Raw genomic sequence first — 13,161 nt, forward strand, 5'->3', positions numbered from 1 at the left:
CGGGCCCAGCCGCTCCACGGCACGCGGGATCCCCCCGGGCCGGGACACGAACCCGTGTCCCCTGCATCGGCAGGCGGACTCTCAACCACTGCGCCACCAGGGAAGCCCTGCCCTCTAGTTTTTCGGATGAGGACCACAGCAAAAACACTACTTTCTATAATGGATCATCCAACCGACTCAGGAAGAGAAAGAGAAGCATCTGGTTTCTAGCTTTATATCAACTCTGAATGTTGTTTCCCTCTCTCTGTCATTCTACTTTAACTTCTTCTTCCCTCTCCTGACCACAGCCCTGAAGGTTCCCTGGGCTCATCTCATCCACCTTTCTTACACTTTGGTGAAAGCCAGTATCTCTGTACGCACAGCCTCCCATCATGTGCTGATGCACCTGCTCCTACTGAAGAAAATCAAGGACATTCAGGCCTGGGCAGAGTTCCCCAGGTTGGACTCTGTTTCCTGCCTGGACCATTATTTCTAGTTGTCTGTTAACAAACCCTTGAGTAACGTCTCAAGTGGAAACTGATTTCCCAGCTGGACATCCCTTCCAGGCACATTTCAAGGGTCCACACACCACTGCTGAAGAAACACCATCTTTGTTTTGCTTCTGTTTTACCTTGCACTGATGAAGCTACAGAAATTCAATTTACTTCCTGAAACTGTTGACGGACAAAGAACTTTCATTTAGGTCAAGCCAGCCAGGGGATGATTTAACATGGTCTCAAAGCATGGCTGTGGGTAATCATCTCTGGGCAACAGGCTTCTCCCTTGAGCTTCCCTCAAGGATATGCATTGCCTAAGGACTGCTATGCCCAACCTATGACATCATTTTGAGGGCTTGAGGGGGCAACAGTGAGATCATAGATCTAGCTGACATCTTCACCACCATCACTCCAGGCCCTACGCATCTCTAACTGGATAAAATAGAACCAGAAATCCCTTAGCACTGAGAACCTCCATCAACTATACAATCCTCTCTGTTTGCTTTTCCTCCGTCTATTATGAATATTGCTATTAAGACAACGAACAAAGCACATACAGTAAGGGAGCAGGCGAGAATGAGAGCAAAAGAGATGAAAGGTACAGCAACCACACAAAGTGGCATTGAAATGAGAGAAAGACAAACACATTCTCTATTCAAGTGGTCACAAACCCATTCAGGGATTGCCAAACAGCCTCAAAGGTAACATTCACCACCAACAGAAGGGAGGGTTGTGGAAAGAGGAAAGAGAGAGACGGGCATTTGTGTGGAGGTAGGGAAATAAGTTCCAGAACTCAAATAATAGAGGCTGCTTGGGGAGTTCTTCATTTGATGTAAATTTCCTCTAATTCTGTTCATAATTTCCTATTAAGACCCTCCTATCCAAATATACACCCGATGATCCCAACGTGAGCTGTACTTGAAATATCCTTTTTAATAAGTTCCTGTGTTTAGTTATATTTCGTGTTTTGCAGACAGCACTGTTTTACCACTAGCCTGCCTGTACGATTCAATTTCTTCTGTACACCCTCCTTAATCAGTCTGCAGAGTGAGGAAGAAACTCCTAACGCCCTTTGAGCTTGAAATCTTACTGCCACCTACTATTCATCCCTAAGAACTGCAACCAAATGACGGGAAGGAGTTTCTTTGAAATGCGTGGTTAGAGGAGAAACGGACAAAAGTGGGCGTCAGCTACAAGAAGAAAGAGATTTTTAAAAAAGAGAGATGACCTGGAAGAACCTAATACAGACCAAGTTCATTAAACATGAAAAACTGACCATCACACTTTTTATTATGTAAAATATGAACACTCCTGGGAAATATTTTAACCTTTTGAAGATGTAAAAACAACAAAAAAATTGTGCATCAGACATTGTACAGTCATGCAGAAAAGAAACAGATGTGATCGTTCATATTACAAATCGGTCTTTGCAATATAGTTGCCTGCCTAATTTCTAAAAAGGGATTAAAGGAATAGAAAAGGCATGTTATTCTAAAATCTGATCAAGGAAGATATACCTGCAGAGACCTGGTGGGGAGTATAATATCTTTTAGAAAGAGCTGCCGGCTTTAGGCTAATGACTCTGGGAGCCCTGGCCAACAACTGCTGTTGAGACACAATCCATCTGGAGTTTTGTAAGTGTGGACTTTTTTTTTTAAGCATAAATTGAAACAGGAAGCTCTAAATTGTGAGGGCAAGTCACATGAGTGCTACGTTCAGTATTAACACAAGAAACTTATACAAAAGGCCATCTCACATATCACGATTCAGGATAGGCAATATCTACCTTGTGGAACCAAGGCAACTGAGCAAGGGCTTACCCACAGCTAATTATTATTTTTATGAAATGCAATATGGATTTTTGAATCCAGCATTGGAAAATGGAAGAAAAAACAGGCGGATGTGGGAGCTGCTTTGGCACTTCTCCTGAAGATAACTATAATATAGTCCAGAAGTTTTCCTATCAAAATCTCCTACCTAACCCACTTCTCAGAAGAGGGAATTCATGTTCAAGACACTGGCATGGGAAACAAAATCTAAAAACAAGTCTCTCTCTGCCCAACTCTTCTGTGTCCAAGGAAGGTGCAGTTTCCAAGCGATATATTATAAACAACCCAAAACAGGAAAGGAGCTCTAAGAGAAAACGATAAATTGATGCAAATAAATCATGGTACAAGAAGTGAAAACGGGCTCCACAGACTCTTTGAGAACAACTCAGTTAATCCAATGTTTGAATATTAAGCACTCCTACATGCTTAACTATAACATGTGTCCTGAGCACACCAGGCGATAACTGGTCAATATCTCTCCAACCTGAGACTCACAGGCAAATACTTTTGGAAGGATTTCAAAATTATCCTTCACCCTTTAAATTAATTTAATCAAATGATTCACACTGAGACTGACACACTGAGAAAACAAAAGGTTTGGTGGGAGTTTGAGAAAGAAGCAAAAGGATGGACGGGTTATTTTGGAGGTGAGTGGTTAGAGAGGCTGTCAGGAGACAGCTGACACCTTGAAACAGACCTCCGAACACTGAATGCACTGCGCTCTGAGGAAGTGGGGCGAATGGGACGAGGAACAGAGGGGCAGGACACAGAGGCTCACTTGCTCTCCCCAGCGCTGTCTCACTGGTGTTCCCTGAAGGCCCGGTCCCCTCTGCAGAGGTAGGGAGGTGGGAAAGAGGGAGCCAGGAGTGAGCTGATTTCTCAGTGACCTTCCGAGGAGATGAGGGCAGCCTCTGAAGGGTTAGTCCCAGGACCAGTGTTGGAGAGAGGACTGACATGCAGAAATATTTCATGTCACAGGTAGATGCACCAAAGTCATATTTAGGAGAAACTACAGCCTCTTTTCTGATTGTTAGAGCGAGAAACAAATATTCAGCTCAGATCCTGACAGGCACCCTTATAAAGTGGCAATCTGTGGGAAAGAGAAGTTGCCTCCCACCTTCCCTTCCACTGCCAAAAGCTGCCATGGAAGCCCAGGGATGGGGCATGTGTCGAGGACCATGGTCCGCAGGGTGGGATCCTCTAAAAGTGACATGACAGGACACTTAACTTTGCATATTTGCCCCCTTTTGGAAAGGAAGGAAAATCATGGTTGCAGCCCTCAGGAGCTGTGGGCACTTTCCTGATGGCAGGGACATTTGCCAGCATTCCCAGGGGATGGTTCTTATCACTCTTGACTAAATTTTAATCCTGTTGCTTAAAAAAACTGGGCCCTCAAGGAGAGACGTGGCATCATTTTGTAGAACTAACATTCCGGGCATCTATGCCAACTTTTTCTAGCTTGAATCCCATCCAACGTACCCTACATCCCTATTTTCCAAACTGATGAGATTTCAATGTCAAGTCCTCAAGGAAGATCCAGCCACTGTTTCAAGGAAGAGAGGACTGACCGCACGAAAATGGATTGTACTGTGACCCTGCACCAGCACAGGGCTGCTCCCAGGGGCCACAAGACAGAGGAATAAGAGGGGCTGTCTTGTGTGTCCAAGCCTCCACTTGTAGCACAGCCACTGAAAACAAAACAAAAAAATTCCCGTTCCTATATTGGCATAACAATACTCACTCTAACTTCCCCAGCGCAGAGGGAGATGGAGTTATTCTCCCCATTTTAGAATACGGTGCTTAAGTGATTTTGTTACCAAAGACTCTTGTTACTTCTGACCTGCTTCCCTTAATGCCCTAGGCAGAGCCTGTTGTTGGAAGGAAACAGAAATCTCTTTTGTTTTGTTTTTAAAGAAGACTCAATAATTTCCTAAGAGGCCCTTTCCACTGCTCTCCACCTATTAGGAAACTCAAGAAAAGTGCTTTTCTACACAAATTGCCCCCATACTTCCTAATGCTCTGGCTTTGCCTTATCTCCTTTGGTTGGAAATCTGAGAATTCTGTTCCATCCACAAAATTTTGACGGTTTATGGTTCCCCACACACCAAGTTTCTTCCCCTCCATCCAAAGAACATCCAAAACCTTTTCAAGAACTAAACTTCACTAACACAACCAAAATAATCCAGAGATACATGGGAGACACGCTAACATGTCACTGCATAGGCTTCTAGAAACAATTTTTCCTTCCCCCTCCCCTCTCCCCACCTCTGTGCTCATCAACAGGGCACCTACAACCGCTAATACCCACCAGAGTTACCTTTTACCTGCTCGCTTGTAAAATAGCAAGGGTTCCCTGAGTCAGGGATTCAGTGCATCTTTATTATTTTAATATGTTAATTCCCTGGATCAAATTGAAGAGCAATTATAGAAAGAACAGAGCAAAATTTCTCATTAATTATTTTGCCCACGTAAAGGGACATAGTATCATTATGTGCTTGGCTAGACAGGACAATGACTGGGGGTGAGTTAGGGAAAAAAGAAGAAAGGAAGATACATGTCAGCTAAATGGCAGTTTTTCCAGCCTGAGCAATTAGCCAGGGAGAGCAAGATTTAGACCAGTCATGCAAGGCACCGTCTCTATCCTGAGAGCACTGATTTCATCTCTAATATATATTCCAGCAAAACCTGTTTCCCACTAAGAGGATTAATTTTCTCCGTCTTATCTGATTGTGATGCTCGAAGGATATTTCCACAACCAAAATCACGGCCCAATAGTCTGTCTTCCTGTTGACAACCTGGAGCTTCGACAATAAGCGCAATTAACCTTTTTTTTTTTTTAGAGTCAGGCCATCACCTAACGTTCCAAGAAGAAACTGGGCAAAGGAAATAGCTGGAGACAAGAGAGGCATGAAGCCATCACTCCTATGTTCAGTCCAGAACTTCTGAGTTTTGGGAAGAGGTGAATTTCAGGGCTATCTTCTTGATAGGATGGTTCAGAATTATAGATTACACTAAAAAAGGTCAATTTTTCAGTTTAAAGTATTGCTAGGTGCTTTGAATATCCCTAAATAACTTGCCAGGTTGTACAAACATCCTTAAATACACATTAGGTAGAGTGATGTGCAACTGTCATGGAGTATTGAATTATTTGAGAGGTATTTCTGGTGATATAATGATGAAAAGCAATTTTGTTCATGGGCAAAAGTTGAAGAAAATAAGCAAAGAGCCCTTAAAAAGCCTCTTTGTTTCTTAGTGGCTTGTGTTTTCATTAATTCTTTAAATATTCATCCTTTTCATATAAAAATAAAAAAGTAAAATCTGGAGAAAGCAGCAAATTCTCTTTCCTCTTGTTTCCAGAACACTCTATGCATATATCCATTATAGCACTTATCAGAGGGAACTATAATAACTGGTTTATTATTTCCCCTCTGAATATAAGTTCTTCAAAGACAATAACTTCTCATTTAGTTTTACATCGTCAATGCCTAGGTATATGGATTGCTTCTACCTAGAAGGTGCGGAATACATATTTTCTCAATAAATTAATAACTAACTGAATGGCTCAACCCATTTCTTAGATTCTAGTGAAGTCGTAAATCAGACCAGATACATTATAGTTCAATTTTTTATAACTCTGTCTCTTGTTAGAGAGAGAAATGCTCCACTGATCATAAAAATCCATCAACCCTGCTTAAGCTAAGCAGATAACAGATGCCTGAGTACACGGATGTCTGGATTGAATGTCTGCCTTTGGTGGTTCCCTCCACTGTCTCCCCAGTGTCTTAATCCAGTGGCAAGATCTTTTATTTTTACCTGTGTGATCTTCACCTTAGCTCTTCTAGGCTCAGGACTTGGAGATACTAAGAACATGTGCGTTTTATCCTTTCCTTTTTCTTTTGGGGGTTTTGCACAAACCACAAAACATAAGAACAAGAAAAGATTATTTTTATTCATAAACTAAACAATACCTTGCAGTCCCTTGACCTGTTTTCCCTTAACCCAGAGGTCCAGAGGTAAGTTCAGGGGTAAGTCTGCCCTTTCCTCAAAGAGGACTTGGAAAGAATATACTAGAGTTTTCACTCAGTACCTTTTTTTTTTTTTTTTTATCTCATAGATCATAAAGTTAGGAAAAGTCTTCCTTTGGAATCAGATTCTGTTTTAATTACTTCCTTATGAATCTCCTTCCCAAATGAAATATAGTCTTGTTATGAACTGTGGTGGTTCAATTAATGATGAGAGCAAATGTGTTTCCAGAAACATGTTATTTTAGTAGCACTTTCTTAGACACTGAAAACTTTTTTTTTAACTTAAAGACAAATTCCTTATGGTCCTAGCAGTAACAGTGTACGTCAGCTGCTTCTCTCCAATTTATTTCAAAATTCTTTATTAAAGATTGTTTCTGGGGCTTCCCTGGTGGTGCAGTGGTTAAGAATCCGCCTGCCAATGCAGGGGACATGGGTTCAAGCCCTGGTCCGGGAAGATCCCACATGCCGTGGAGCATCTGAGCCCATTATGCCACAACTACTGAGCCTGCTCTCTAGAGCCCCCGAGCCACAACTACTGAGCTTGCATGCCACAACTACTGAAGACCGTGCGCCTAGAGCCCGTGCTCTGCAACAAGAGAAGCCACTGCAATGAGAAGCCCCTGCACTACAACGAAGAGTAGCCCCCGCTCACTGCAACGAGAGAAAGCCCGCGCGCAGCAACAAAGACCCAATGCAATCAAAAATAAATAAATAAAATAAATAACTTTATTTTTAAAAACTATTGTTTTTATTGTGTTCATAGGATTTGAAGATCCTATATGTGTTGTATATCCTTCTTTGGAATTGTAGTCTCCCCTAGAGGACCTGTGTATAAGTAGACAGTACACACATACACACACAGACATGGAATAGCTACATATATTAGAATCAGGCCATCACCTAAAGTTCCAAAAAAGAAACTGGGTAAAGGAAATAGCTGAAGACAAGAGAAAAATGAAGCTATTACAGATACATACATAATATATATATATATTATACATATGTATGTACGTATCCACGAGTTCCAAATCCTGAGTCAACCAATCGCGGATCGTGTACTAAGTTTATGATCCACAGTTGGTCGAATCTGAAGATGTGGATCTGCAAATACAGAGGTCTGACTATGGGACTCAAGCATCCATTGATTTTGGTCCTGGAACCGATTCCCCACAGATACCAAGGGACGACTCTATAAATCTTTCTTTAAAATTTGTGATGTATCTAAATGGAATTTTAATATAAATGTAACCAGTGCCAGTAATAACAGAAATCTACTTCCTTCTGTTTGTTCATTCTATCTGCTCTCCCTGAAGTAGGAGGGAGGCTGATGAACCTTAGAAGCTAAAGTTAAAACTATGAGAAAACCCTGAGGAGCCCTGCTCCCCTCTCTGGGGGACTGGGGGGGGTAGGTTGGGTCAGTTAGAGTTTAGAGTGGAAAGGTCTCTTGAGCAGATGCTGACTGGGTGCCATGGAGGAAGAATGAGCTGGGAAAGCACTGGAGTTGCATTCCTTTCTATCTCCTGTATTTTAAAATTAACCTTCTCAGAATTTTGTCTCTTATTTACCTTTTGAAAGAACCAATTTTTAAAAATTTTATTCTTGGTTAATCATTTATTTTTTCTGTTTTATTCCCCTTGTCATTGATTTCTATCTTTATCATTTCTCTTCACTCTTGTTTCTTTGTTCTCTACTCTGAGTCTTTTTCCAGCTTATCAAATTGAATGCTTTATTTGTATGGAATCATTTTTCTCTTAATAAACGATTTAGAGTCATAAATCATTCTGTGAATACCACTTCTGTTATTTCCTGCAAATTCTGATAAACAGTATTTTCAGTTCTAAGAATTTAAAATTTCCCTTTTGATTTTTTTATAGAATTATTTAGCCTGGTGAACAAGATGTTAAAGTTGAACTTTTACTATCTCCAAGTTGACTGGGGCTTTAAGGCTGAAAGCAATAGGTGCCAGTTGTACCTAGAATATTACAATAATTCTTTAGGTCCCTTCACATACTGATTCTTAAATATTCCTAATGGGACAGTAAATTGTGCAACATGGACCAAAGTTGAGACTGTATAGGGACTTCCCTGGTGGTCTGGTGGTAAAGAATCCACCTTCTTGGGACTTCCCGTTGGCAGTGGTTAAGAATCCACCTGCCAATGCAGGGGACACGGGTTCGAGTCCTGGTCCAGGAAGATCCTACATGCCCCAGAGCAACTAAGCCCGTGAGCCACAACTACTGAGCCTGCGCTCTAGAGCCCAAGAGACACAACTACTGAAACCTCGCACCACAACTACTGAAGCCCACGTGCCTAGAGCCCATGCTCCGCAACAAGAGAAGCCACCACAATGAGAAGCCTGCGCACTGAAACGGAGAGTAGCCCCTGCTTGCCGCAATTAGAGAAAGCCCGCGCGCAGCAACGAAGACCCAACGCAGCCAAACATAAATAAATAAATAAACTTATTTAAAAAAAAAGATTCCACCTTCCAATGAAGAGGACATGGGTTGGATCCCTGGTTGGGGAACTAAGATCCCACTTGCCGCAGGGCAACTGAGCCCGCACCACAACCACTGAGCTTGCGTGCCTCAACTAGAGCCCACGTGCCACAAAACTACAAGGCACATGCGCTCTGAAACCCACGCACAACAACTGCAGAGAGAGAAAACCCACATGCCACAACTAGAGAGAAGCCTGCATGCCACAACTACAGGGCCCACGCGCCCTGGAGCCCGCGGTGCCACAACTAGAGAGAAGCCCACGCACCTCAATGAAGAACCCGGGCACAGCAACAAAAATAGATCCCACGTGCCTCAACGAAGATCCTGCAGCCGCAACCGAGACCCAACGCAGCCAAAAATAAATAAATAAATAAAATTTTTTTAAAATGTTGAAACTGTGTATACACCCTACGACACAGGTGGACACAGGCAAAATGTTCACTGTATTTTTAAATAATAAAATATTAGAAATCAATATCTAAATGGAGGAATAAGTTATGGCATATTTGTATAACACAATATTCTATACCAAATTAAATGACTTAAAATCTACATATATCAATGTAACCGAGGAGGACTCTATGAGGCCGTCCCAGGACAGACCCCTCCCCCATATCTTCTGCTGTAGCTCCTCTCTGAAGTACCTAGATGATAGTATCTGATGCTTATTTCCAGACTTTTTCAGATGTTAAAACCACCACCAAATGGAAGAAATTAACTACTTGATGATCATGAGCAAGGAGCCCCACAGACTTTCCGGTGCCTAAGAATTGATCATCATCAACCAGAGAACTGTGCACAAGCTGATCACATACCCTGAGAGCCCCCTCTCCCCTACCTTGCCTTTAAAAATGCTTTGCTGAAACCCTCTGGGGAGTTTGGGTCTTTGGGGCATAAGCCACCAATTCTCCTTGCTTGGCCCTGCAATAAACTTTTCTCTGCTCCAAACTCTGACGTTTCAGTTGTTTGGCCTTACTGTGCATTGGGCACACAAACTTGCATTCCGTAACATCGATATGAATGAATTTTAAACATTTGACGTTGCATGAAGTGGCAAGTTCTAAAAGTGTATGCACTGTTCGATACAGGTGATGAAAAGTAAAAAGATAACAAAACAAAAAACCCCATAAAACAATATATATTTGTATGCTACTGTATGTTGCTATGGATAGAAAGATTTAATGCAAGTAATAACATAAAACAATAACATGATATTTCAGTGTTGTTGGCACATTAGTATTTTTCATATAATGTTTGAACTTATTTAGATTGGGGCATATTTAACACTTACTTAATAATGTTTAAATAAAAGCCTATCTTTATTTTTTGTTTCAATCTCTTTTTTTTAAAGAAAAAAATGCTTTCAATTAGTTCTCAACCATATTTACTTGTGGGTAAATTTGCAGCTGTACATATTTAATGTGCATATGTAGTCTTCCTATATTGTAGAATTTTTCACCTTACAAATGCTTATAAAGATGGATACCAAAGTAAATCTTTCTTGGGCCCTAGGACTCTGGGCACCCTGCCTTTGCACTGGCCTTTCAGGAAAACCGCGCAGTATGGTAGAATAAGAAGTCAAGCCGACCTCGCTCAAACCACAGTTCCCACACTTGTTATCTTGGGTGACCTAAGATGAATATTTTAAACTCTATGAGCTTCAGTTCATTCATCTGTTAAGAAATGTGAGATTTAAAAGTTGTTGAAAGAATTAAGGATAATTTAACCATAGTGCAAAGCACGTAGCAAGTATCAACACTAGCTATTACTGACCTTATTATACATTACATATCTGTACAAAATATATATTATTATATAATTCCATTGTCCTATAACTGCAATTATACTTATGTGTATCAAAGATGCTCTCTGAAGTAATAAATAAAGAGATGTTCTTCCTAAAGGAATTAATGAACACACATACACAAAAATTTTAGACAAACTGGGTAAGGTTAAGTATGTAAATGATTTAAAGCAACCATTTTATTTTGTTTGTACATTCTGTGAGTCAAAGGTTCAAACAGAGCCCAGTGGGGACAACTTGTCTGTTACACAATATCTGGAGGTTCAGCTGGAAAGACTCAAAGCTAGAAGTGAATGTTTGTTTTCTAAGTTACTTGACAGAAAAATGTTTTAAAAAGGAGTCAGCTGCTCTAGTGCATTTAAGGCATAAGGTAGTATAAATATCCAGGAAAACTAGTATCTGCCAATTGAAGATCAATAAAATATGAAGAGAAATTCCTAAAAGGATAATATAACCCGAATAAAAAATGAGTTGATTTTGATAAAGGGTTTTAAGAACTTGACTATTATATAAAATGGTACATTTATTTGTGATTCTTGGAAAGAACAGTTACTGTCTTAGAAACAATCTCACATATCATGATATATATATTAACATACTATACACAGAAAAATCAGGGCATAGGAAACTAGATTGAGCTCATGTGCCTGAGCTTTTGTTTCCACTTTTGGAAACAGCCTGTATATAAGAATAACTGAAACACTCATCTGGTTTATCTAGTCTTAATTTCTATTTCTATGGCTAATTAAAACCCTAATTTTCAAATAAATCTGCCCAAAGCAAGATGGTCACTTTTTTAGCTGTCAGTGGGTGGCTGACTCAGCCTCGTTCACAAGCCTCAATTCCATATACAAAAGAAATGAAAAAAATGCCCTGAATTGTAAGCAATCAAATTGCCATCAGAAACTAACAACACGGTTTAATTAAAAAGGAAAATCCATAGTAATTCATTTTTTCCTTTCCACTCTTCACACAACAGAATAACAGGTAGTACAGAGAAGCAATTAAAACGAAATCACCTTTTGCCCTTGGGGTGTCTGAGTAGAACCTTTACCACCAAAATAATCAGCCTCAGATTTCTCATTTTCCTCCCCTTTGTCACACCGAAATTGCTTCCAGTCTCAGAAACAATGCATTGGCCTGCCTCTTCTGTTAACCCTAGGCTTCTAAGAATCTCAATCATCTTGTTATTTTGTAAAAATGGTAAGACTGCATAGTTACAAGGCCACTGTCCCTATTCGATTAGGACCTTGAAGCGGGCTGGAAACCAGCCTGATCTCACGAATTACAACGAACTTATACAACCTCTGAGATGGGGTGACTGGACTGGAGTCAAACAATGGGTGCACATGACTGGGTCCATGACCACAGGGTGCACCTTGAACCTGCTCCTGCAAGGAGGGGTGACAGGAGGGAGGATTCTCGGGACACGAGTGTACCAACACTGTTGCAAAACTCAGTACCCATCTCTCAGATGAAAGCACACCCACTCTCCTGACCTTTGAACAAATGCTGCATCATTTACCCAGAGAGACTACAGGCACTGCACCTCAGCCATCAAAACCACCTGGCAATATTACACATCACAGCCAGAGGCTCAGAACCGGAGACTCATGAAACTGACCTGTCACAGCACATCACAGTTTTCACACAAATACAACACTCTACGTCACTTCCAAACTACTCATGTCACTCTCATGCATGTCCTCACAATATGGCAAACACAGGGGCATCTGGTAAACACTGGGTTCCAGTAAAGCAAACCCTGGTGAGGTTCAAAGTAGTTGTAGGTCCATATGCAAGGTCTCACTGAGGCTCGGGAACAAGAGAAATGGAAAACGAGGCTCCAATGGGAGCTTCGGGGTGAGTAAAAGGGAACAAGGTGAACAGGGTGACACAATCAGGAGACAGCTGGAGCACCACTGAGAAGAGAATCCTTCCCGTTGGCTAGTACCCCACAGAATCCTCTCCCGGCAACCCTAGTGGTACACAGGACAAGAGACAGAAAGAGCTCTTACTGCAGCACTCGGGAGTGGCTGAAATCTTTCAGATCTGAGTCTTCGTAATACGGAGTTATCATTCCCAGCCCACTGTCACTCAGCATGCGTTTTCGGAGGGCAGGATTCCACCAGTCTGTCATTCTGGGAGGGAGGAGAAAGGCACCAGACATCCAAGGTCAGCCACAGGACTTAGTCTGCTCTTTCTCAGGATGATTCTTGTCTCCAAATGTGGGGACGGAAATTAATCTTTATTGGGTATTTACGAGGTATTTCACCCTTATTAGTCCGTTTAATTTTCTCAACCATCAGGAACTCTTTGTATGCTGCTGCCCTCTTTATAGATGAGAAAACTGAATTTCAAGATTAAGTAATTTTAGGGCTTCCCCGGTGGCGCAGTGGTTGAGAGTCCGCCTGCCGATGCAGGGGACACGGGTTCGTGCCCCGGTCCGGGAAGACCCCACGTGCCGCGGAGCGGCTGGGCCCGTGAGCCATGGCCGCTGAGCCTGCGCGTCCGGAGCCTGTGCTCCGC

General features: G+C 41.7%; 1 protein-coding gene across 1 annotated transcript in view; it reads right to left on the reverse strand.

Moving 5' to 3' along the window:
- DGKI (diacylglycerol kinase iota) overlaps positions 1 to 13,161 on the reverse strand; it is a 467,563-nt gene that overhangs the window by 58,946 nt on the left and 395,456 nt on the right. Inside the window, 1 exon segment of the mRNA XM_007466658.1 lies at positions 12,651 to 12,773. Coding sequence (XP_007466720.1) covers positions 12,651 to 12,773 — 123 coding nt within the window.

The sequence above is a fragment of the Lipotes vexillifer genome, unplaced genomic scaffold (genome assembly GCF_000442215.2).
Source record: "Lipotes vexillifer unplaced genomic scaffold, Lipotes_vexillifer_v1.1 scaffold71, whole genome shotgun sequence".
In the NCBI taxonomy this organism is placed as follows: Eukaryota; Metazoa; Chordata; class Mammalia; order Artiodactyla; family Lipotidae; genus Lipotes; species Lipotes vexillifer.